Genomic DNA, 27,402 nt, shown 5'->3' with positions numbered 1-27,402 from the left:
TCTAAATCTCATTTTCCTTTAGCTTTACATCAGCCTCAAAAGGAAAATTTGGATCTCAGCTTTCTCTTTCAAAATTCCAAGAATTCAACAAACAACATTTCCACCTCAATACCTTTTTATGAGAATGCTTTTCCACCCTATATAGTGTCCCAAAATTCATCCCTTGTAATGTTTTTTGCTTTTAAATCTGACCAGGTTCAAATTTCCCCACAAAAGCTCCTTTCCCCCCATGAAATGATTTGGAATGGGTAGACTTTGTATTCTTGAGGAGTAAAGTGTGGGTGATGGAGAGAGAGAGAGTGAGGAGGCGAAGCATTGTAAGCGTGTTAAACAATACTTGATTAAATGTTTGCTGTCAACATTAATCGTCAATCCGTATCGTATTATCCCTTTTCTCGCTATTCTCTTCATTTTACCACACCACTCAAACCCGTCAAAAGCCCCCATCCGTAGCACCGCATGCCTCTCACTTTCAGCAGAGGCTCGCTCCCACACACAGACAGATAGCTCTAATGATGAGCTCGTGTGTTAAGGGGTGGATCCACCCCCGCTTTGAGGAAGACTGGCTACACCCCTTCTTTTTTGGTTTTTGGGATAAAACGATACCAAAGCGATCTTTCTCCCTCATCATCCCTCGCCCCAAACCCTCAACAAAAAGCACTATAATTAATGAACTGAATCGACAATGATGACGACAAAAAGTAGATTACAAAGTTTCAGCATCACACAGAGAGTCAAACACATTTACGGATTTGTCTATGCTGCATGGGGTTGGGAATTCTCCGCACCATGTTTGAAGCAAAACGATTTCAAATGAATCACATCTTCTGAAATTCTACATAATTTAACTGTTTAGCTACGGGTCCTGCATACATATACAATGGTGCGTATGTAGTTAAACTACCCCCCGAAAAATCGTTAAATCACAAAAGTGTAACGAACAGGAGGGGGTGGGTGGGGGCGTACACTATATACTTTATAATCCATCACACACTCGTTATCATAAAAATAAAATGACTACATTTATAGAGACAGCTTGTGTGTGATTTCCATTTATATGGCCAGTGGTCGTGGCATAAAAGGCCCGGGTGTATGTACTTAATAGAGCAATAGGAGGAAAATTGTAAAGGCAATATCTCGGATGGATCCCTTTTAACCCGCACCGGCAACTTCAACCACATCCCATTAATGTCATGAAATAATAATTAACACACTTGCCCCTTCGCATATGTCCACTGAACATTATTCAAAAGGTTCGCCATATACATACGTACATATGTATGTAAATACATATATTTCTTGTACACCACCCTCCATTCATTTCAATATACAAAACATACCACCACCACATTCAACATAGAAGTCATTCTGTGAAGGAAAAGAGGATGGTTTGGGGGATAAAAATGCAGAAACAACCATCCATAGGAAGCACGGTCCGGCGGGTTTTTCACAGTGAAAACCAAAATTAATCTACTGAATACAATGGGAAAATGTGTAGAATGTGGCTACAAAATTCTCCTCGGCCCTCTCTCTCGCCAGAGAAAAAGGCTGAGTGAGGAGCAACTAGCAGTATGTGGTCAGTGTTTGTTTAGGCAACCCCATCTCTACAATCACTGTATAGCGTAATTTATTTCCTGCTTACACACTTGATATATTTCTGTGACAACTGTGCAAGCAAATAGGAGAAAGAATATGTAGAAATGGGTTTTCCCTGAACCACACATACGCTAAATTGTACAACCATTGTTGATTAATGCACAGAAAATCAAGCAAAAATGTAATGTAAATTTTCTTTTTTTTTGCAATAAAAAGAATCGTTTTTAAAGCTTCTTTGGTTGCTTGAAATTCTAGATTTGGCTCTACAAGTTGGTTTTCTAGTTAATTATAAATTTTAGAATCATCCTATATTGGGCTTATTCTTGAACGTTTTCTTTTTGTTCTCTTAGGAGTTTAAATCCAAGAGTATATCGAGAGCGGAACAAACTTTTATATTAGCACAGTAGAATTAATTGAAAATGACCCCAAAGTTCACATAAATTGCGATCAAACCAAATTTTACACCATTTGATTAAGAAAATTATAAGAAATCTTTTTTATATTCACGAGAATGCTCTAAAACTTGTGCTCGTTTCAAAAAATGCGTTTGAAAAATTTTCCATACAGTTTTCCATAAAAGTCATCGAAGCCATTTAACGAACATGTGACGTCGCGGAATTTCGTGTTCCGCCGAAGTACAATTTGACAGTTCAGAGTATTCGAGTAAATATTTTCAGTTTTGTGATGGCTTCTATGGAAAAATGTATAGAAATATTTAAACGCATTTTCTGAAACTAGCATAAGTTTTAGAACATTCTCGTGTATATAAAAAAGATTTCTTATAATTTTCTGAATCAAATAGTGCAAAATTTGGCTAGGTACGAATTATTTGGAGGTAATTTTACATCTCAGCTGGCCTATATTCACAACACAAAAAAATCAAAAATTTGGAAAATTTTTATCAGGTTAAACTAATATTTTTTCTTTAAATTCAAACCCAAAAATTAACCCATGTGACAGTATAATAAAATAATTTAATTTCTTTTACATTCTTTCAAGACAATTTATTTGATAAACTTTATGACTACCTCGAGCGTGATATTTAGTATCCTTAATTTCTTTCTCAATCATCCTCAATTTTGCTCCCCTTTTTTCCAAGTCTCCTAACCTTTGCTTTGAATCCGAAATTCTAAACATTGATTAAATTAATTTTTAATGACATGAAAAATTTGTCACACATATCGATCCCACGCACAGCCCTCTGTACGTAACTTTTCTTGAGCACGTACGTAACATATTAGAATTGCTCACATAGGTCGGTGAACACGTGAATAAATATAATAATGTTCAAAAATAGACTTTCAGCCCATTTCTACCGGTGGGTGTATATAAATAAAATATGCATGTTGAGGTGCTAAAAAAACTACCCTCAAAATGTTAGAGAAAGAAATGAAAAGTTCCCCAAAGCATTGTACCTGGGAAATTGTGGGCGAGTAACATCAATCTTGGGGGACCATAAATAACATAGAGAGAGCGAGAGGAAAAAAAGCACATCCCAGAAACATTCTCTCGCACCTGAAAAACACCTTATGGGTCTAGCTGGGTGGTGTGGCAAGACAATCTGTGGGTACGAATGAATCTCTCACACCATACGCTGCGCGGAGGGTAAGAAAGGTACATTAACACAACTCTCTGGCTTACCATTCTTGTCTCCGATAAATCAGCGGAATTATTTGGAGGCGACCAATTAATGTTTAATCTTTCTCCAACATCTTGCGTATATGTACTTTGCTCTATCTCCCATGCTTTCGCACACGGATGAATTTGTGCCTGAAGCTCTGTAGGTTGTATAGCACAGGGGAGAAATGAGAAGAAGAAAAGAACAGGGATGTGCTTCAGTACTTTTAGCATCATCTTGTATCTTGAAGGCTGTCTTCTGTGCTTTTAGTGTGCTTTTCCTCGTCTTGTGGAACATTTTTCGTTCCTTGAAAATTTATTCAGTCTTCCTCAAAAGGATTTTCAGTTCATTCTAAATAAATCTAAAATGTGACATAAAATATGATTTGAATGTTTTTTTTTAGTCTTTGATTTATCCCATTAAATAGAACGTATAGATGTACTAAATCAGATAACTTATGGAAAGTCATTTGTGGTGGTGTGCTATTCATTAAATCTCCTATTAATTAGGGATTTCACTTACAAAGAGCCCAGGCCACCGTAAATCCATGCCATGAATACGCAGCAAACGTGATGAAGGAGGATCAGTTTGTCTGAGTGAGAAAAGGGCCCATACATCGTGTCTGGCACAATATCTCAGGAGGAATCGCGTGCTCTTGAACTCCTTGTGAATGGCAAAAGAGATATGTGTGTATGATGCTCTTGTGTGAGGAAAAGGGGAGGTGTGAGAGATAAAAGAGCAAGAAAACCACATCACATAAATTCTTATGTCATTCTCTGCAGGAGAGAATATGGGGTGGGGAAAAAAATAAAACCGACATATATACATTTCCAATTTCCTTCCTCAATACAAAACATCGTCATCGTTCTTCTCAACCACCTTTTTGTATTCCAACCCCAAACCACTTTTTCGGGGTTGTACCGTATACGTATACCGAACAACAGAACACCCCCAAGGGTGATGGAGCTTTGAGGAAAAAGAGAAGAAAATGGTGTGATGATGCTGAGAAAACTGAGACATTCACTTCCTAGCTAATTGTTATCTATTTGTAAAGTAAAATGGAAAGACGATGGTTTGTGTATGATTTCGTTATTCTACACCCCCGTTTGTTTTCTCCTTAAAAGTTTACAATGTATACATACCTACAATACTACCCTGAAGTGAAAGCTTTGAGGGTGGAGTCATGCAGAAGCAAATTTTCCCTGGGTATAACGTAGTATAATCCCTAGAATTTGCCATGTTATAATAAATTGTTGAAAAGATGGAGAGAGAGCGAGACTATGGAAAACGATGCGATCTCATTTTTGAACGCTTGATACTCGTTATTTACCGCCATCGCCCTCATCTGAATACCAAAAAACTCTTCCACTTGAACGAAAGAATTAAAAGTGATGCGACAAGCCGCCCAATGGATGAAGACCAATTTTTCGCAAATTTATAGCAACTTCCACCACTTTCGACATTTCCAACTTCCTTCCTTCGAGAACTACCCGGCAAATTGGGTCCGAAAAGATACCCATGCGATGCTACCATCCGAAAAAATTCTCTTCTGCCTCCCTGCCCCCATCTCATCCCTTTGCAAATGGATGAGAAAATCTCTCCATGTTCCATTCTTTCCATCTCGTTTCGTCTTCCTTGTGTGCACGCCTAAACCCTCCGGAGTATGCTGGGTGGAAGTATCCGATTTCAACGACATATTTTCCTTCTTCAGATTTTCAATTATCCTCATCCGTTCTGCCCCACCTCATCCCTCCTCCCCACACCAACTGTTCCGAGTAGCTGCCACCCTTCCCAGAGATATCTAACTCTCACCACAGGCTCCCTTTATGGGTGAAATGTGTCCCATTTTCCAATATTTATGTACATCCATGAAATCCCGGGGAAAGACCCCACCGAAATACGTGTACCGTCCATTTGGGTTGGTTTCCGTCCAATGACCCAAAATTCTTATTTCTTACACAGAGCTCTAGCCCCCCATACCATCCCTACCACCCATTATACTATTTTGGCACTGACCACATTGGAGATTTTCTCTATATATATATGCTCACTTTAGTCCTTTAGTCTCTTTTCGTTCTGCTCCTTTAACTTTGTTCGCCAACACAGGATCCTTTCCTCACGAAACTTGTGCACGCGACTAAAGTTACATTGTCATGAAATATACCACCACACCAGCACAGTGAGACCTCCCTTTCCTAATCCATTCTCTCATACGATAGTGCCTGTAAATTTAACATATTTTTTTTAATAGTTTTCCACACCCAACCATAAATCAAACTACAACTAAAAGAGCTAATGTTCTATATAGTTTTAGTATTTTAGGCACATTATTTTAGTCGAGATATGTATGTAGTTTTACTACCTTTATCAACTTTTTTTGTATTGCGGTGGAGACGCCGGGTGGGCTACCAGGCGTCTCCATCCATAGATTAACCTATAGTTGATGTAGGATTGCTTAAAGCTTTAATTTTGCAAAGAAACTTTAAGCAAAGCGCAGATTTATAGAAAACTTTGACTAATATTTTAATTTACCTGATTTTTAAAGTCCAAATGAAAAGAAAAATTAGCAAACTTACCTTTCATTTTGTAAATAATAAACACCAGGCGCCTCCATTGAAACCAAATAGTTTATTTTCCAATTCAATGGAGACGCCTGGTTGTCAAAGAAATCTTCAAAAAATTACCAAACTTTGAGTCACCCTTTAATGATTAAACCACCGGCAAATGCCGACAAATTGAAATATGTACGCACAGAGCTAGGAAAAAAGAATGCTGAGGGGTACAAATTAAGAGTCAAGTAGCCAAAAAATGCGCCATGAGCTCCTTCTGACATTCAGCGTGGGATATTCTCATATTTCAAACTCAAATTCCTGTGTTTGACTGTAGAGAAAAAAAATTCCTCACACTTCGCACTGTGGAAAATAAATTACGCAAAGAATGTGGATAATTAAAATTTTCCTCCTTTTCACGGGGGAGTGCGGAAAAGCTAAAAATGGCTACGAAGTGGTTGGACTGGGCTTTTTTTTTCGCGCGTGCAAAAATCCATTTTTTCGCACATTCTTTCACACTTTTCCGCCTCTATGCTGCTTTTTGGTGCTCTAAACCGGAAAGCGCATGATGGATATTTAGACTATTTTCCCAGCAGATAATACCCACCTCTAAGCTGCGTTTCACTGCTGTGTATGTCCTCAGGAGACTGGGTTGAATTTGTTGATATTGTGCACTATATGCATTCTAAATTTATTTCTATGCCCGTCGTGTATTTTTTCGGAGGGGGATGCAGAGTGAGAGGAAAAAAGGCAAATTTGCATATCTCACGTGGGAGGGATTTTGGTTGTGCCGTATTTTGGTGCTTGTTCTGTTATTTTAGGGGTTTTCTCGCACAATGTAAATAGCAAAATCTTTGATTCAACACATCCTGGCCACATAAATCACGCTGCATTTCCTGTCCAATGCCTCACACAAGCACACCAGGTTCTCTGCATAAGACATGAATCATCCTAATGAATTGGATTGCGTGTACACTAGATGGAAATGTGGTGGAAGAGGTCGTTTTACTACTCCCCGAAAAAAATCATCAACCCCCATTGAAAGCATTCTTTTATTCCAATCCATACTCTTTTTTATCCGAACTATTACCATTTTCACTCACTCACGAGGTCGTGTTCTATATGAAAATTTTCTACTTGCATTGTAAATGTCCTCCCCGCCCCATTGAGCGATCGAATCGGGGCGTGAGGCGAGTCTTGTGATTCCGCATTAAATAGCTGTAGGAGATTTTCCACGGTTGAGAAGAAAAAGGAATCACAGATGAATTATTAATTTCTATCCACTCTGCGCTTGTCTCCCAAGTTTCTTTTTTATCTTGTTCCTTTCCACTTGGCAAGTGACCTTTCTGCATGTGGGGACACAGGGGATGAAGCTCATCCCGTGGAACTCTACGAGGGTGAGAAAAATTCATGAGATAAAACTCACTAATGAAACGAGGAGCTTTTTCATTTGGTGCAGAGATGAAAATGCACGAAGGTATATAAATTCTGATTTTTAAGAAGAATTCTTAATTGCTCCATCTTTATGGATTTGTGTGGTCTTTATAGACGTGCAAATAGCCCCACAGACATATTTTCGCATGCGTAACGTCATTTTAAAACGTGGCAAATGGACAGAAAACATGGGGTTAAATTTTCGTTGCACGATAAAATCTCATTTTCTCGTAAATTTGCCAAGAGCTTTTGCAATAAAAACATCGTAGAGATAATTCTTTTTGCTCCAAATATCACTCACTCTCTCTCTCTTTTTGTGGCATGTCCCCTGTGTGGACGACGAATTTTCGCGCAATTTTCATTTTACACCTCAACCTCATTCGCGCACGTTTTCCCGTATATACGCGAAGATCAACAAATAAATTTTCTCTCATGTCGTGGAAAATAAAATATATTCCAACATTGTTTGCGGGGAAAAATTTATAGCTCAATAGGAGATTACAAAAAAAACTATCCTAGCAGAAAAAAAATGGGGGAATTTTTATTAAGGATACGAGATGGTCCAAAATTAATGTGTAGGGAAATAGCAGTAAATTGACCATGTCAAATTATTGTGTTGTTTATTTTACTGAATCACCCCCTAATTGCCCATTCTGATAGTGCGCCCACCCCCGCCATTGCAATTCAAAAATTTATTCTGCACATTTTGACGGAGGGCGGTGGGTGGAGGACAAAAAGCTCCCGACGAGCATAAATATTTATTTAAATGAAATGCGACAGAGAGGAGGAAAGAAAACCCTGTAATTTTGTTATTATATGCTTCGGAGAGGGTATGAATCAACACCAGAGATATATGCTGGGGAAAAAATGCTCTCTTTTGAATTAAATTGGCATGAAAACTATGCTGTAATTTGAATATATTCTTCCACTCTATGTTTTACAATTTATAGAAGGAGGTGGTTGAGGTATGGAGTACCCCCTCTAACTACTTGCTATACATCTCCATTTAGATGCAAATAATCTCCCGGAATTATCGAATCGAGCACCAGAAAATGCAATGAGGGTGGTTTGTTGCCGCTATAAAACACACGATAAACGTAAAATTTACACAGTGTAATGATATTATGCATTAGAATACATTGACTTTATGATGTTATGCTCAATTTCAGCATAAAAATTTCCAATTTACCACGAAATTTTAATTTATAAAATGATTTTCGGATAAAAGCCTGAATTTCCCAGGAAAAATTGTATTAAGGCAGGTAATTCTAAAACTTTTTTATATAGAAAAACCATAAAGAAAGCTTTAAGTTTGTTCATTCCATTAATAATTTTATATATTTTGTCGTGAGAAGATTTCTAATTAAAACGGAACTTGTAAAAAAAAACTCCTATAATGAAAACCAATAAGCAAAAAAAAGGATAAAAGAAAAACATTTTCAACCAAGCTTTTAAAATATAAAGTTTGATTTTGTTTTGGCAAAACAAAAGCTTTAAAACTGACTGCAAAAGTTTTCTGTATAAGGAAATCCCTTCTTGAAAAATATGTTGTTTATTCCAAAACTGGAAAAGATTATTTTTATAAAATGGAAATAATCCAAATGTGATATTTCTGCATTATACATATGAGGAAAAAGCACATAAACATAGAAATTAAGCTCAATTTTATTATTTTTCACAATTTAAAAACTAATATACTAGAATTTTCTAAACTTTTATGCAAATAAATGATATTTCTTCTCAATCCTACGTTAAAAAAAAACATATATTGTGCATATATAATTGCATTTAAGGAAAACTCCAACATAACTTAATGTTGAATTAAAAAAAAACAGCTTGGATAGTTTTTTTTCCTCTTCTAAACTCTAAATGTCTGGTGGTGTACAAGGAAACAAGCATATGGAATTTATGTGCATTTCCCGGCATATAGTATATACCGAAAGCTCTAGTAAAGCTCCATGCCTCCTGCTAGAGAATATATAGGAGAGAAAATTGAGGTGCAAAAAAGTGTTCAGGGCGTTCAGGGTTATCCCAAAATCTCTTTTGGTGCAATAAATATTAAATTATATCTACAAAATGCCATGGGAATGCTCAATTTTTGTGTGGAAAATTAATTTTCTTATCGTTTCATTCCACCATTGGGACTATGTATGTATTTTTCTCTCTTTTCCTTTCATTTTATGTACCCTGGAACAAAACTTTTCTCATCCTGACCCACGCAAAAGCAATCGAGATATTTTATTCTTCGCAAATTCTTTTTGTCGTCAGTTTAATAAATCAAACAAAATGGAAAATATTGTTGGGAAGAATCACAAAAACAAGGAGGAAAATAAAAAATTTATGTCCAAAAAAAAGTTCACTGAAATAAATTGAAAAATTGCAACATTTATTATGCAATGTAGTTTTTCTTTAAAGTGAGCTTTTTTGTTGAAAGCACACATATACCATCTAATACTCTTCAATGGAGCTTAAATACTCTCTACTTTGTTTCTGCATCTTCAAGCTCCAGTTTTTGTACATTGTATGCTATAGTATTGTGTGTGGAAGTGTGAGATTGACGGTGGAAAATCAGAAAATCCGATTACCTCGTCATGCCTCATACTCAAATTTTCAGTGGGTAATGTGCTTTTACATTTCACTCCACCCCCTCACACGTTATACCCGAAATTCCTCTTTTAGCTTTTCGCCATTTGTTGGCGTAAAGACAATCCATTGGCAATTGTCATTTGATGAATTGCGTGGGAATTTGTCATCTGAATCATTCTAAAATGTTGAGAAAATCGTTCAAAAAAATTTCCAGATTTGAAGCATTAGGGGGGGGGTAACCAAAATTCAGTACAATTGACAAATTTATGGGGATAAAAAGAATGAGAAATCACTGTATTTTTCAATCTAATACAATGTAATTTTCCACCCACATACCATCCACAAAAAAAAGTGTACAGTGAACTTCAAGCTCCCGTAAAATTGCCCCACAAAATATATTACCCACCATCTCACAGCAGGGAAAAGCACTCAATTCGGGGGAGCTTCTAAGTTCCTTTGCCGTAGTTTTATTGCAACCACCTATAAAGTTCTCCGTGGAAGGGAAATAAAATCAATGGATTTTACTGGTTTTCGATATATTATGATCTACGCTACAAGAATATTTTTACTCATTGCCTTTTGTATTTACTTTTTGATGGGGGGACCCAATAAGAAGAAGTTGAAGAATGGATTTTGTTTCACGCGAGATTCTTTCAATGAAAGAGCTTTGCACTCAACTACTCCTCTCCCTGCTATGCTGTTCTATATCCATACCACACTTATTATGCATTTCACAAAAAGAAAGAAAAACTAGAAAATTTTCTTCAAAGTTTGTGCTTTTACTGAATAAAAAAAAAAGACAAAACTTTGAAAAAATAACTCGAGTTATTTTAGAGAAGTTTTTCAAAGAAAATCCAAAAGCTTTTGTCGGTGAAACTTTTCAGTTGCACACTTTTTTTAAAATTCTTTTTCTGGTTAGTTGGAGGTGAAAGTTGGTAAATCAATAGAAAGAGAGAAAGAGGAAAGAAAAAAACTTGCATATAAATTTGAATTGGTACGTAATCCATCAAATGGTCGATAAATGCCAAATACATTCGCTTTTCTCCACATTTTTGCCCTTTCTTCCTGTCGCCACAAATTTATTTCACTTGGTGATTTTTCTTCCATTTTTTCCGCCCTTGTCCAAGTCATAAAATGTACGGTCGTGTCCACCATGTGAATACGAAGAAATATCCCCTTACAACACGCCCCTCAAACCACTGGAGAAACACAGAAGAATTCACAGTAAAATTCAATAGAGTATCAATGGGACTTAAGGGTGGTGGGAATGTGGAGAACTTTTCTTGTGCGCTACATGGAAAGAGAGAGAGATGGTGTGGGGCTTTTGGAAAATAATAAAAAAGCTCCCGCAATCAACAGTGAAACTTTAAGTAGCGGAATATTGACTCAGCGAAATTGTTGTCAAAAAAGAAAAGCTGCGGATGGGATACTTTTCCCTCGTTGGTGGGAGAAAATTTACGATTTTTCATCATATTGAAATGTTCCAATGGCACAATGGGGCTCCAGAAGAGTGGATGGAATCCTCCACCACCAAGGATGATGAAGAAGCGTGAAGAAGATGAACCGAAAACCACGAGAAAAGCCCCCGCATCGCCCATTCTTGAGACTACCCTGCGCGCCCTTCGTTTCGTCGCACTTGACGTTGAGGTTTTGGGTGGGAATATGATGATAATAAAGTTGCGGGGAGAGAAAGAAACATCCATGTCACCATCCTTTATTGCATTCGAGGGTGTATGACGCCATGGGATGATGGTCTGTGGGAAAAACTTTTTATATAGCTTTATGGAAATCGTGTAACTGGTTTTCCATCTTCATCTTTCACTTTTATAGTCGCACGAACACACAACAAAACACCAGAAGACCCCATCTATAGGAAGTGTGGGTGGCTGGTCCCCCTTCTTTTGGGAAGGGAATGGATGATTGGGGGTGGGAAGCTAAGAGAATCCCCAGCCCTACTCCTTATATCAAGTACAATTCCATCCACCATCGTCATCATCGCCTGCAATCCATTTCATATTCCTCCAGCAATGCTTCCACCCTTAAAAACCAGAGACGATCGAAAGGGAGAAAAAATAAACCCTCCGACAATTTCATACAGAAACGACGGGGAGAACAGAGCAGGGGGGAAATGTGCATAAAACTAAATTTTATTAGTCGTCAATTTTCGTGGGAGCTCAAGTGAAAACCGCCAAGTCACCATCCACGTTTTTTTTTTTACCAAACCCTGCCGTCAAGCCCATAAAGTCTCCGGAATTCGATGGTTTAACCAAACAGCCCCTAAATCCAATAACAAAATTCATCCAGCAGAAAAAAAAAAAAGACCCGAAAACATTCACCCGCCATCGTGAGTTAAAGAGCACGATGGGGTGGTGGCTTCGACGGTTTGTGCAGCAATGTCACATTAACACAGAAATGTTGGGAATGAAGAAAAACAGACTCGCCTACAGAGCCCCATTTACCCGCATTGAAAGAGGGAGGAAACCATAAATTTAATTTCTATGCCATTCTCCATGCATTCCACATTAGCATGACACACATTTTGAGTACTGTTTAGTTTCCAAAATGTCACATGAATGTGTCAGTTCTGAGGATTAGTTTTTCCAACAAATTAATTTTAATTGCATTCACTCCGGGAAATTGTAGCAAATTATTCAATTTCATTTAATACATTTCAGTACATTTTATGCTATATCATTCTTGCAAAATTTGTGCTCTATATCATATACATAGTTCTCTCTAGCGAACCATTTTTTGGGAACTAAAATGGTAATAAAACAGATAAAATTTATTTTTTTTTGTTAAATATAAAATCGGCAATTAAACCAAATTAATTTTAGATTAAATTCATAAAGAATGAAAAATAAATGTGTGAGATTAAAAATATACATTAAAAAATTATTTATGACTGGTAATGTGATTATAATTTGTGTTTAAAAATTGATCGATTTTAAATTATTAATTTGTTTTCAGTTTTATTAAGATAAAATTTGAATAATTATTTTCGCAATTATCAAAACTAATTAAGTTGTCATATTATCCTGATTTTAGTTGACTTTTTTACTTAGAAATTCTTTGGAAAACTCAGAATCTAAATCCACAAGAAATTCGAATTAAAAAAAAAAAAATCTGAAAAATGTAAAATATCTGTTTTTCTTTAAAAACAAAAGAAGCAAAAGAAACAGAAATATATTCCACTTCACATTAAAAATCCTATATTGGTTACACAGAACACGATAAAATTCTAAAAAAAATTCCCTAAATCGGTAAACTTTTCCGATTTTGTAAACTATTTTTTGACACTACGCGTAAAAATTTCCTAAAATCCTAACAAAGATGTTGTGGATTTAACGACATAAATCAGTCGTAACAAATTTTATTAAATTCTCTTAAGATTTTTACAAGAATCCTAAAACCTGAAACTTTCATAACCGTTCTAGTGAATTCTCAGACTAGATAAAATTCTACTATTTTTTCAAATAGGTAATTCTATGCTTTCAACATAATTAGCATTGATAATACTACCGCGGTGTCATAAAACCAGAGAGAATTAAAAATTCCTATATAGCACTAAAAATATATAAGAAGAAACCACGCTATCTATGAAAACCTACCGCACCTACCTACCTATATAATCGTCTGCTGGAAATGGACTAATGCTGACAAAATGGGCCGGTATTAACCGTAAAAATATTATGATAATTGTTCACAATTTGAATATTAATTCAATTACAATTCATACCGCCCCTTCCATGTCTTGCCATTCTCTGCACACTTCCTCCGCCATGCGGGCAAATGGAGTCATTGTAATTCCAAGTGAATGGAGAGGTCCCATTTGTAAGAAATGAAAGCTTCTTGTGGTGGCTTATCTCACCCTCATTTTGCATTCTGAAATTTTTCACACTACGCCTCAATTCTCATCTCACGACCACCCCCTCCCCCGCACCTGATCTCGTGACTTCCGGGGTCCAATACCATTACCTTCCTTGCTTGAGAGAATTTTGTAATATGATGGTCGTGTTATGGGATGGGGGAGGGCAACTGCGGGACTTTGATGCTTGTTTAGCGTGAGATACAAATTTAAGTCGATGTCGAAATCTCATCCCCCGTCCTCCCTCCTTTGCATGCTCCCTTTTCACGGAGAATGCTTCACCTTCCCGCAAGGGGGCCTTCATATTGTCCCACACCCTGTAATACCCCCTCAATCTCCGGACGCCCGGCACGCCTTAATAACGGCTAATACGTCTTAAAATGACTTTATCACGTCATTTCATCAAAGGTTTCAAGAGGCCTTACACTCGGGTGAATCATCCCACCACACCGGGTGGTTTGAGGCGGAAATAGAGGTGGCTGCCATGAAGTAAAATGAACATTCTCACCCCGCAGTAGGGGAAGGGGGTGTTGTGTGCTCATGGGTGGGTGTGTGGACATGGAAATTTGTGAATGCGACGGTGTTAGGGGGGAATAGGTGGTTTGTGGTGCTTAGATGTAAAGGAATCATCGTTATCACGAAGCAGGAGAGTACCAAACGCTTAGCTACCCACTACTCATTCCCCAAAACGACGAACATAATTTCGTTGAAAATTAACATTCAAAGGGTAGAGAAAGGGGGCGGTATGTGCGAAGATGCTGTGCGCGAGATACTTCGGATCATACAGTTTATAGCAATAATAAACTTCCCTCGCTTTTCACACGACTCCCACCCAAACTATCGTACACACAGGGCAACTAATAATGTTGGTTGTGCTTTCAAATGATATGAGATCCCATATATGCTACCTATATGCAATGGTTATAGTTATATGTATAAGAAGATAGGGGTGCAAACGCTGTGAAGTTGGTAATAATTTTAGCTTAGATATGAATTAGTCTTTTCAACCCACATAAAAGATAAATTAAAATTTAAGATAATATACCGAATAAATTCGCTTTGCAAGATTGCTACTATAGAATTTCATTATTATAACTCTGAGATTTAAATTTATTATAATCATATTGAAGTTATTGAAGTTAAAACATTTTATAGTTTTTTTCAAAGAGAAAAAAATATATTATTGCAAGCGGGTTAGAACAAACATTGTTCACAAAAATATCTCTACGTCTCCAAACAAAATCTGTATTTTGAATTTTAAATAGCTTTCGCACACAACACACGATCAAATAGTTTTCTATCTATATTGTTTTGAATTAGTTTAGCCAAAGTAAAATATTTGCACTTAATAGAAAATTTAAATCCCATTTTCCATCAATTCAATTTTAAATTGATTTGCTTTGGTATTTGAAAATAAACACGTTGATAAATTGATTGATTCAATTGGAATTGTGTGACAATCTGAAAGCTTTTATCAAAAGGCTTATTTGGGAAAAGTGATGGAGAGAGAGAGAGCTTTTGAGCACATTGGACACACAAATGCTAAATAACTCTTCCACTTTGAAGCCTTTTTATATGCACACACACCCCGGAAAGCTTCTCACACCCAGGTAAATTCTCCAATTAATTTAGTTTGAACTATTTCAACTCTAAATGGATAATGCAATCAATTGGTCTTATAATACGCAACGGGATCCAATTTAAATTGCTTTTTCATCCGATGAGAGGTACTTTCTTCATCAACAAGTTGCTCGGAGTATTGATTTATTGAGAATGGAAAGACCTATTGGAACTGATTAAATGAGATCTAGAATTATTATTAAATAGAAATCTAATAACTCGGGATATAATTTTAATTCTTCTTAAAGTTTTAAAATAAAAATTTCTGACTTAAAGAAGATGAGTTGGAGTGAAGCAGCCTCAGGAAATCTTCTATCCCTGAAATATTAAGAAGAATTCTACAGAATTCTAATCATCAAAAGCTCTTTTCTATTTTATGCGTAAAAAAATTATTTTTCGAGCTTTTTCCTTTCCTTTGCGTGACCTGCCTAACCACAATCTCTCCTAAATATTTTTAATTAATTCAAACCAAATACATTTGATACTGAATTCCAAAGATGATTCATTTGCAAATAATTTCCTTCAAGTATACATATGTATATACTTAATGCACTATATGTATTTATATATAAGATATAAATTGAGCCATACAAAGACCATCAATCGCCCATAAATGCATTGGATTTATATTGCTTCTATATGGGAGTTTACGATACTCCGCGACCTACGGCAAATCCATGGCTATTATCTTATGTCCATACATTTTAATGCATGATCACCCTATGAATGGGGATAATAATGTGAAAACCTATTCATACATAATCACAAGACGCAAATGTATAGGGGATGTATGCCTGAGGGAAATCCTTTGACTCGTATTAAATTCATTAGTGCATGTGTCTCGAAGCAATGCGGAAGGAAGTGGGGTGGGGAAGATAATCTCTCCAAATGAGATGCTTCCTTATCGTGATACCGAGGAGCTTTGTGACTTTCAATCTCAACTAAGAATGCGATGATTAAGGCTGTGGACTGACCAATGGCACAATTCATGGGATTATTGGGTGATGTTTGAAGAAAATTGGATGGGATGTGTGCTAAAGTGTGAAGGGTTGGGAAAGACGAGAGAGGGGGTGAATGGGAGAAAAATGTGAGGGTTTCCCTAATGCAAATTGGCACATTCTTCCCACGTGGAATCTCCTCCCAAGTGACCCTTGTGCCCTACAGCAAATATTGCCTCTGAGATTTCCTCCGAGATTCAATATAAATTCACTTCGGTATCTCCTGGACGAGATGGGGTGTCAAGAAGTGGGGTATGGTGAACGTAGTCCCATTTTTATATAAATGTATGTATATACGTGAGCTTAAGGATTATTTGGGATTGGATGATGGCGGGCACGAAAAAAAGGGGGAAGAAATGTGAGAAAATGCTGGATGACGAGATAGTCTTTCGCCGGGACTTGTATGTTATTAAATTCATAAGATTGTCATCACCGGATTTATTTGACATCGAATTTTTTTTTCGGCGAAACTCAAAATTTATATTGAGATATTTCGCCCTCATTCTCTCATTTTCATTCTATCTCACATCCCCAATGTCAGAATGATATGCACGACTTGGGGTGCGCACGATGTGAAAGGAGAAAAAAAGTTCCTTTTGCAATGTGGGTGGGTGGGGGAGCTGAGGGTTGAATTGATGGTGAGAGTTTAATGTTTGAAAAATATGATGCTTTATGCACTTTATGGGACTTTGGCACACTCCCGGCATGTCTGAAGGCATCCACCAAAGTAACTTCACGACATCCACCCCCACCTGACGCCCATTTTTCACACGTGAATCCGATTCAATCTCACTTCGTGTGGGGCAGAAAAAATTTACGCGACACCAAAACGTTTCTTTTTTTTTTATTTGGGCTTGGGAAAGAGGTCATATGGAGGGAATCCATGAGAAAATGGAGGAAAAAAATGGTGCAGCAATAAAAAGGATATTAAAGTATCGATTTTCAGTATAATTTCCCACGCCGCAATGATTACTTTTCCAAGCAATTCGCAAGTAGATTGAATTCGACATAAGCATATAGCACATTTTTGGAATCCCTCCCCAGATTTGTCTTGGCAATTAAATTTAATGGCGATGAATGGGAGTGACGCCGCAAGAAGAGTATAATGAAGTTATTCTCTCCGAGTATTTTCATGAGTGGTTTGTGGTGTAATTTTCTCCCATAGAGATTAACTCTCCTTGACGCTTTTCTTCATTGGCGTACATGCTTCCGCATATCCATGGAAAATGGTCCCTCCATCGCAATTTTTTCATGTTTCCCATCAATTTTCCCACCATGGGGTATCTCAAATTGAAAATTTGTCCCAATAAAAGAGCATAAATTTCCCGTCAAACAGCACACAAGGAATATTCAATAGACGGAGCTTTTTCCCCCACAGCCCTCATTCACTCACCCGCACATTGATTTTTCACTGTCAATAGCCTTTCTGGCGTTTTCTTCTTTTTTTTTTCTTTTTTAATTTCTCTGACATGATGAAAGGGGCGAACCATCAACTTCCTACAAGAATTGGTTCATATTTTTTTCAAGCGATCCCTGCCAAAGACGCCTTGAAAAATTTTAAACTTTTCACTTTGAAGCCTTTGAAGAAATTCTTGGAATTCTCTCTCACCTCTCCATTAAGAAAAGTTTCTTCCTTCTCATGGATTAACATTAAAGTTTAATAACAATTAAAGGTTTATTTTTGCATCTTTTAATTGCGCATGCGACACGTGCATCAATATAGAGCAATAATGAAATTCTAACTATAAATGTAATTTATGTTAAAACTAATTTATTTAAATTGAAATCAACTCTTTGAATTCTCACCGTTTCGACGAAATTTCTGTTGTTCCTTTTCATATTCTCAAAGTTTGATTTGAAATTTAAATTTTTATCATAAATTGCAATCATTGGGTGAGATTCCTTAAGAAAGACTTAAGTTTTCTAAAGATTCTTTAAGTTTTCTGAAGAACGCCTTAAGTTTACTGAAGGTTCCTTAGAAATTGTTGCTAGAGGCTTCCGGTGTTGAGCCACTGAAGAAGAGCCACTATTGGGCTCGAAAGCTTTGGCATAAATTGCTGCTTTTCCTTGGGTGAGCGGGAATTTTCCTCTGACGAACACCGGAAGCCTCTAGCAACATAATCAATACGTCAGAATAAAAAAGAAAATAGTTCCTTAGAAAAATTAGGAATTCTTAGAAAAAAATCAGGATTTTTAAGTTTTTTTAAGTAAATCGAACTAATTTATTCTTTATGATTTAACGAAATTCGGTGCCCAAAAGCGACCAGAAAAAATCATCGAAAAATGTGCATCTAGCCTAATTCAGCCTTGACTATTGAAATCTTTAGTTTCGCTTAAAAAAAATTAAAAATATTAAATTTTTCTTACAAAACCTTAAATTTTTTTTAAAAAAATCTTACGAAAACTTGATTAATCTTAAGAAAACTTAAGTCTTTCTTAAGAACACTTTAGTCTGTCTGAATGTGAATTTTACCCATTATTTGAATTCTAGAAAAAGTTTTAAAATAAAACTAAAAGCCCAGCACAATTATTCTACAAAGAAAAGTAAAAGATACGTAAGTTCCGTTTTAGAATAAATTGCTTAACTAATTCTCTTTGATATTTATAAAAATAAACAAAGTTCTACAAAACTAGAGAATTAAATAAAACAAGGTATTTACTTGTTCCTGTCGAAAGTTTCGTAAATTTGGTATCCTCTTTGATTGATTAAAAATGTAACAAAGGATTTATAGCCTAACTCCATTGAGCTAGTATTTTAAAATCTTACAAAGAACTCTTTACAGATTGATGTGTAAAGAGCTAGCTTTACACATCAATAGTAGGTATTTACGTTCAAATACCTCATAAATGCATAATGTCCTTTTTGATGTTGGCTTTGTTCGGAGCTTTGCTTCATTTTCTGTGAGGTTAAATAAATTCTCCGCTATCCTGCCTCATTTTCATTCTGTTTATCTAATTTTATGTTAAATTCGAAAATTATGCTTAAAGTAGAGCTGGCAGATTTGACGGTGTCATTGGATTTTTTTTTTTTTTTTTTTTTTTAGATTAAAAATTAAAATTTATTTAGTTTAATTAATACATTTTTAGGTCATTGTTTTTTTCCCCTAGGTGACTGTATTTACAAAATTTATTGTTTATACAGTATTTAATTCATTCTTTTTTTTATATTTATTTATTGTTCTTTACCTTTATGGCATATATTTATTGATTGGTGTCATTGGATATGCGCCAGTATGTTGATATTAATTCAATACTGAAGACTAAAAATTTTATATCTTTTTCATCAATTTAAAATTTTTGGCTCAAAGAATTTTATGCAAACTTTTTGACATTAATTCGTATTCTAATTCAGATCAGAATTTTCGAGTTTTTTTTTGGCTACAAACAGAAGCTGTGCTTTTTGGCGCATTGGAGCCAACAACAACCAAAAAATTCCTTCAACTGGCACACCAAATGAATGTTGCATTTTCATTGCAAAAGCAATGGAGGGTGGTTTTTCATTGGAATAATTTTTTCTCAACCCCCTCTGGTCATAGATTTTTTATTTCGTACAGTGTGTGGGTGTTTAGTTTTAAAAACACGATCCCCTAGCCCCGCGAAAGTTGCATGATTTTTTCTCGGTTTGTATTTCACCACCAAGCTTTGGGTGTTTGTGGCACTACAAAGCTCTGAGAGAGAATATTTTCGGGGTTGGTGTGGGTGAAAACGACAAAAAGGGTCACCAGGTCGAGATGCAAAAGGGTTGCGAATAAATAAAAATTTTTAAGTCATTATTTATTCCTTCGCGTACCAGAAGCATGAAAAATAAAATGCTTTTGGGCTATTATTTTCAAAATGAAATACAATTCCCTCCCCTTTTTGTAATTTAACTGTTTCAATTCACCATTTTGTGGAATGATTTTGGTAACTTTTACTATATTTACGAGCATATTGAGTTATTTTCTGTATGCAGCTCTCTCATGTGGCTTTTAAAAGCCAGAGAGATTTTAAAATGTATTTAGTTTCTGGGAATACTCTATGTAGCATAGCAACATATATATTTTGCTACTTTCATCCTCACTAACCACTACACAACTTTTTCCTCCAACTCCTTCGCACAAAATATTCTTACACTTTGTTTGCAAGAGCTTTTCGCATACCTACAGTTTGTAAAGAAATTAACTTCCTGACATTCTTAGTCAGGCCGAAGAAAGTTTCTGTATTTTAAAAGTTTCTTGGAATACATCCCAAAATGAAATTATTTCTCCTAAATTATTAATTATTTCGACAAAATCTTACACATTATATATAGTTTTGCAGTGTTTCAATGGCAAATTCATCATTTATTCCTTATAGAATACCCTGCATAGAGGTTAAAGAGCATGTGGAGGGGGGTAACCTTTTGGCATTCTAGTGACACACACGTGGTTCTTTATCTGGCTCGTCACCCTATAAAATTTTCACAAGAGACTTTGTGAATTTTATCAGTGCGAAGGCTGCGCAAAAATTCACGTGAAATATACAACGTTTATCTCATTTCAAAGTCATGTCTTTTTCGCCCCTTCAAACGCGATATTCATACAGACAGATTGTAACGTGAACTTCTTGTATTATGTTGTAGCAGGAAGCTCGAGGGCAGGGAGAATCATGTTAAAACCATTCCATAAGTACACACGATGGTTCTTCCTCACGTGCTCTCAACTTGGCCCCACGTATACAGCATAGGGTGAGGAACCTATGCAAGAAAAAAGGGGTAAAAACCAGCGAGTAAACAATTTACATAGCACATAACATCTAAATATGTTGAATGAAGAATTTCTCAGTATGTTTTCCGCACGCTCACTTTCGATGCTCAAAAGCATCCTCTTGAGCTTTTTTTTTCGCTCCTCATTCTTCTTTTCCAAACCACCCCACCTACCCCTATGTGGTCGGCCTGGTGGGCTCCTGAGGGAAACGTGCGCAAGAGGAAGTTGTTGAGGTGTGTGTGTGCGAGAGAAGTTATGTTCCCAAAGAGACGAATTGTATTAGACATTGCTCTGGTACTAACTGGTATATGGTTATTCAATGTTGTATCACTTCTTGATTCATAATTTATCATCTCTTGACAGAATACAGCAAAACCAAAATTCACGACTCGCACAAACACCACACCATGTTGCCAGAGTTTTCCCCCCACGAATTCTCGCATGATATGTATATGTGGGTGGGTGTGGGATAAACAGAGAAATCAGAAATTGTGAAATGTGTCACGTTTAATAACACTATTTTGCTTATGATTCCCTCTCCTCTCTGTACCCACCAAACTTATCCTAGAGGCGACAACCATCCTCTGCAACCATCGCAACCATTCCTCTACCATTTAACCACAAAATATTCTCCCACGCGCTATGATGCAAACTCACCGATCTATGTGGTGCTTTAGATAACATTCAGAGAAACCCACCCTCTCTCACACACACTACATACCTACATACACCCTCATTGAGTGACAATAAAATGAAAAATCCCCAAGTTTTCTCATAAATGCGGGAAAAGTGTCCTTTTTTCCTCCCCCACCCCCATTGAATATTTATCCCAAAAACATCTCTCATTTATATTGCTTCCCCTGGGACAAGAGACCATTTTTTGAACTGTGTAACTTTATTTCTTTTCCAGGCACAACCATTGGGAGCTTCCAGGCACAAAATCACGGGCACAACACCCTTACGGAACGGACAACGCCGATGCCATCGCTTGGTTACATCTCACCAGCGTACTTTGACATTTCCATACCCCGAAATGTGACCGCTCTTGTGGGTAAATCGGCCTATCTTTCATGTCGTGTACGAAATCTCGGAAATAAAACTGTAAGTAAAAATTCTTTTCTACATTCAGCGTAATATTTTTCCTCATTCACAATTTTAAGGAGAAGAAAAAGCTAAACGGACAAGCATAGGGACCACCTCTAGGGTTTTCACTCGGAGACTTCGGGTTTCGGGATATGATCTCCGGGCTGCGGGTTTATGATGAATTCCTCCGGGTCACACGATTTTAATTTTTTTTTGCTTTAATTTTCGGCAGTATTCAAAAACTAAAATATAAAAAAATTGAAATAGACTCTGTAATTTAGAAGTTTTCGATCTTTAAAGAAAATCGTCTTAAGTCAAATTTCAGTTTTTCTAAACCAGAATAAACTTCTTTAAGCTAAACTACAGTCTGACCTGGCCTGGCTAAATAAACGGTTAAACTTTGTTTCTTAAGTCAGGCTTAAGTTTTTAAACCAAACTTCCATTTTTGAGGTTTTACACAATTTACCTTACAATTGTTTAATATGTATAAAGCATTTATAGTCTTAATAGTTAAACACAGGCTAGGTCTAGAATGCACTTAACACAACCTCAGCATGACGTCGATTAAAAAGTTTAAGATTAAAACTGAGGCCTGGTTTAAGTAAACTTGAGCCTGGCTTAAAAATATTCAAGCGGATCCCTTATCCTAAAATAGTTCGTGTAAAAAACGAAACTTACAAACAAAAAACGACTTAAAGTTTTTTAAATAAAAAAAATTCTAAATAAAACTTTTTTATATAAAATAAATTTCATTACCTATCGAGAAATCTACTTAATTTTTAGTATTACGGACATTTAAAAATTTAAGGGAGTGGGGGTAGGTAAAATCCCTGGGTCAGAATGTAATGTGAGGTGGTAACTAAAAAATTGGTGAATTTTTTAATACAATTTAGAGTTTTATTAAATTAATAAAGTGTTTTCCAATGAAACGTTTAATCTAATTAAATGTAACCCCTCTTAATTATTATGAGCTTTTATTGCTAGAGATAGGGAAACTCAAATTCGAAAAAAAAGTATTCAAACTAGGATAGATCATGAGAGAAGCGAGCAAAAGCGAACAAATATTCAGCTTCTAGAGAGAAATTAATGAACATCTAAAGTTTCCCTCGTCCAGCATACGAGTTTATATTGGTCTGTGAGAACTTTCGTCTCATGCCAAAGTTCATCAATCAACTTTACTCCAAATTAATTTCTCTTGAAATGGAACACACACACACCACTGATGGCCATGCACAATCAACCAAAAGCTCAAGCGAGAGCTTTAAAGCATTAACAAACATCTCTCGAATAATCTAAATAAGGACTGTGTGTATGTGAGAGAACCCAATAAATTGCATTGAAATATTTTGAAGGGCTAGAGGGGAGAACTAAATCGATCAAACTAACCTTCCCTCGCTGGGTTTACTTCGCATGCACAATTGCTTATGCTGGGAAAATTGTGAATTGAGAAAATTGTGATTGTGGCTCAACGAATAATGTTGGTTTATTCCTTGCTTGGTGCAATATAGGTCGCCTGGGTGCGCCACAGAGACATCCACGTTCTCACAATTGGCACCTACACCTACACGTCGGACCAGCGGTTTCAGACTACCCACCATAAGGACACAGATGAGTGGACGTTGCACATCAAATGGGCACAACCACGCGATGCTGGCACTTATGAGTGTCAAATCTCGTCTGTGCCAATCCGCAGTTACACCGTAACACTCAGTGTTGTGGGTGAGTTTGACAAATTTCCTACCATCCTCTCCCCCTTTTTGGTGCAGCAAATTCACCCTCAGGGATCATTTATCATCCCGATTCGACAACGGCTGGGGGGAAAATGGTTCAAATTCTCACGGGACATTTGCACGTATCATCGGCATTTACGGGAAAAGTTTTCCGGTATAGAAAGTGAAGGAAATCGTACTTTGAATTATTTGTAAAATGCAAGAGAGCTTTCTTTAAGAAACAGATATTGAAAAGCTCAAAAGCTAAAGATGTTTAAAAATTCATTTTTATCTTCTTGTCAGATTTTTTATCAATAGGATATTTTGAAATATGTATGTCAAGGATGTGCTTTTGGAAATCATTAATTTTTTTTCTTGGTACTTCCTGTTGACAAGCCCTCTATATATAGGAAATATTTTAATGATTAATTTTCATTTGAATCCGTAAACATTCCCAAGGACTTATTTCTTTTGAAAATATATAGGGGAAGGTTCCCCAATTCCGATCTCCTTCGACCTTTTTTGTTTTCAATCTGCTATTACTTAAAACCGATAAAACTTTAAATGTCGAAAGTTATGGGAGTTAAAAGAGCATTAAATGGGCTTTAAAATGATACCAAATTTAAGAATATGGCTTATTTATACCATTTTTTGCTTAATCTACGCGGACCTTTATAGAGGTCGGAATTAAGGGCACGTTCCCCTACTGTACAATGGGGTGAATAGGAATAAAATGTGGTGGTTTGGGTCATGATATTATAAATCACTGAAAATGAGGAAAAAAGCTTAATAAATTTAGGTCTTCCTGGAAGGTCAAATTTTTTCCTAAAGAAGGTTTCATTTTAATTTTCAGAAAATCCCCTCATTCCCTCCCTATTATACGGTATAGAATGTATGACAATTCCTCCTCGTTAAAGGAAGCCTTTTAGATAAAAGTTCGTCAACAAGATACAAAAAGCTCTTTCTCTCAATACAAAGTCGAAAATAAAATGATTGACGAGATACCGATGCATTGGACTCTACACATGGGGTGGAAGGGGGTGGTGGCAAAAGTTTCCACATACATGCAGAAGAGTTCTTATGGTGTTGCACCACTTCAATGGTACAGTGCGGCATTGTGAAAAGGAAGCTAAACTCCATTCAACCACAAATATTCTTAATGTGGAAAACTTTTCAACGATTCGCTTTCCAAGTTCCAATTCGAGTGGCAAAACTACAAGATTGGATTCCCCAGAGGGGCTTTTCTACCCCAAAAAAGCATTGTATGCGGTGGAATCTTCACATTTTGCAATATTATGGTCTAAACAAATTCCCCACACATATAGAAAATACTTTAGAACTTCCCACACACATATCAGCATTCTTGTTGTAAAAGTGGAGCGAAGCTTTTTGAAAAGAGTTTCAAAATAGTTTTGTGATCAACAAATTTCTCTCTCTCTCTCCATAATTGGCCCCTCATCGTGTGCTCCCCATGTCTTTTTTCTCATTGCAAGACCCATCGAAGCAATACGATGACTTCTATGGTGGTGGTGGAAATCCTTCACAGAGATTCTACAATGATCGCCCGGAGCCACCATACCCCTATCAGCAGCCACGGCATCACCGCCCAAATTGGTATCCACCCTCGGGTCCCACCAGCTGGAACAGCTACTACCACCGTCAGACAAATGGTTCTCCACACTTCAATGGTAGCCCACGTGATTCCCTCTCTTTGTGCAATTTGTGTCCTCCTGATCTAACCGCAAGAGACAATTTGTCACATAGTCCCCCTTCTAACCACCCTTCTAACCATCCCCCTCTGGTGTTCCTTCACTTTAACGAATGATCCAACAATTTGCATTTGAGCTAACAAGTGTTATATCCTTGTCATCACTCACCTCTGGTAAAGGCAACCACCCTCTGCAAAAGTTCCTTCCCTAAACTCTTGTATGTCTCTTATCTAAAACAGTTTTCTAACTTTAATTCAAACATTGTCTACCCACCTACATCTCCGCCAACTCTAACTCCATTGTCTCCGAATTTTCCTTTACTCTCTCTCGCTCTTTGAACATATATTAACTGTTCATACTTCAACGCCACGCATGGGAGTTGTTCTGGGGGAAATTAACAAAGTTCCTCATTATGTGTCTTTCTTATTCATATATGCAAAACTTTCTCAGCGCGCGAGATAACTTTTATTATGTATAACTAAGATAATGCATTACATTTATGGCAAAATTGCATTGACTTTTTCTACATATATTAAAATTATACAAAACTACCACCATACAGCGTGATGTAACTCCATTTACAGTTGCTTAAAACTTACAAAGTAATGAGAGAGCTTTCGGAGCTTTTGTTTGCTAACATAGAAAAAAAGCTTCTATTCTATCGCCATTTTATGAATCCCTTTTAACCACATTAATTTTATCGTCACTAATCATATTTTTGGGGCTGAATAATGTGGATCAAATCAGATAGAGGGTGGTGTACTTTGGGGACATAACCCCTACATATACCCTCATTTAATTTATCTTACAATGACATCAAGTCAATACTTGCTTAATTTAACGAAGAAACCTGTGCCATTAACATGCTTCACCTCACAAATAGTCATCATTCGTATTTAAATGCTTCTAACGCCCATCATTTCTCACCCACAGTGCCAACAGCCTCAATTCTAGGTGGTCCAGATCTCTACGTAGACAAAGGTAGCACGATAAACTTAACGTGTGCCATTCGCTTCAGCCCAGAGCCACCAGCATACATTTTCTGGTATCATCAAGATGAGGTGAGTGTACTATGTATGAATAAAATACCCTTGCTATTGAGTTGAATTTATCATTCAAAGGTTTTATTATTAATCTCATTCTCTCTCTCTCTCGTACATTCTTTTCCCCGTAACTCCACCCACAATGCTCAAGATATTTCGGTTAAATTTATTGGGGAAAATGATGTGGAAAATCATATCAGACAAACGCCCAAATTTCTATTTATCGCAAGAATTGAATACCTATCTCAAATCAATTTTCTCTGTATTGATTTACCCAACCGAAATCGCCTATCGGGTAGGTATTTGAGCACCTACCTATGTATATATTTACAACATTCTTCTATAGATATTTGTACAGTAAAGTACCTACGTTATTAAATTAATATAAGATATAAGTAAATATTGTGAGAATCTTATTTACTTTAAAAGTTCTTTGTGTATTTGAGAAAAAGTTGCAAAAGTCTTTGTCCTCTTTGGCATAAGACATTTTATGAATATTTAAGTGAATTTTGATACATATTATGCGTCTTACATCATTCTTCTTCATACTCAAGTATCATCCTCTTGCTCTTCTCCTATGTCTAGAATATATTTCACTCAAAGAGCATACTTGCAATATAAATGTTCATGAAACATACAAATAATTCATGTATGATTGAATGAGATTTCTTGCAGAGAAAATATTTAATTATTGATATAGAAATAGAAAGTAATAGAAAGTAGTTGCTATGTGAGAAAAATCACAATATCACACTCAATAGCAATTTCATCTTATTTCAAATACTCATTCAATCAGACATGTTGCGAAAAAGAGATGTGGGAAAAAAGCTCCCTTGCAGAGAAGCTTTAAGAGAGGCAAATGGCA

The 27,402-nt window shown here is 36.4% G+C and overlaps 2 protein-coding genes across 4 annotated transcripts in view; both read left to right on the top strand.

Annotated features, from left to right (window-relative positions):
* The window catches only part of LOC129786570 (nuclear pore complex protein Nup88), an 850,897-nt gene that overhangs the window by 415,173 nt on the left and 408,322 nt on the right, over nt 1–27,402 (top strand). The window lies entirely within an intron of this gene.
* The window catches only part of LOC129786597 (zwei Ig domain protein zig-8-like), a 61,859-nt gene that overhangs the window by 25,425 nt on the left and 9,032 nt on the right, over nt 1–27,402 (top strand). For 2 of the 3 annotated variants that reach the window (XM_055821716.1, XM_055821717.1), the window contains exons 3-6: nt 21,904–22,094; nt 23,585–23,795; nt 25,279–25,473; nt 26,428–26,555. In XM_055821716.1, coding sequence (XP_055677691.1) covers nt 21,904–22,094; nt 23,585–23,795; nt 25,279–25,473; nt 26,428–26,555 — 725 coding nt within the window. The remainder of the gene's footprint in view (nt 1–21,903; nt 22,095–23,584; nt 23,796–25,278; nt 25,474–26,427; nt 26,556–27,402) is intronic. The other variant, XM_055821718.1, reaches the window with a different exon arrangement.

Source organism: Lutzomyia longipalpis, chromosome 1, assembly GCF_024334085.1.
Source record: "Lutzomyia longipalpis isolate SR_M1_2022 chromosome 1, ASM2433408v1".
NCBI classification, from domain to species: domain Eukaryota; kingdom Metazoa; phylum Arthropoda; class Insecta; order Diptera; family Psychodidae; genus Lutzomyia; species Lutzomyia longipalpis.
The sequence above is the reverse complement of the archived record's forward strand: the minus strand, read 5'-3'. Positions and strand labels throughout refer to the sequence as shown.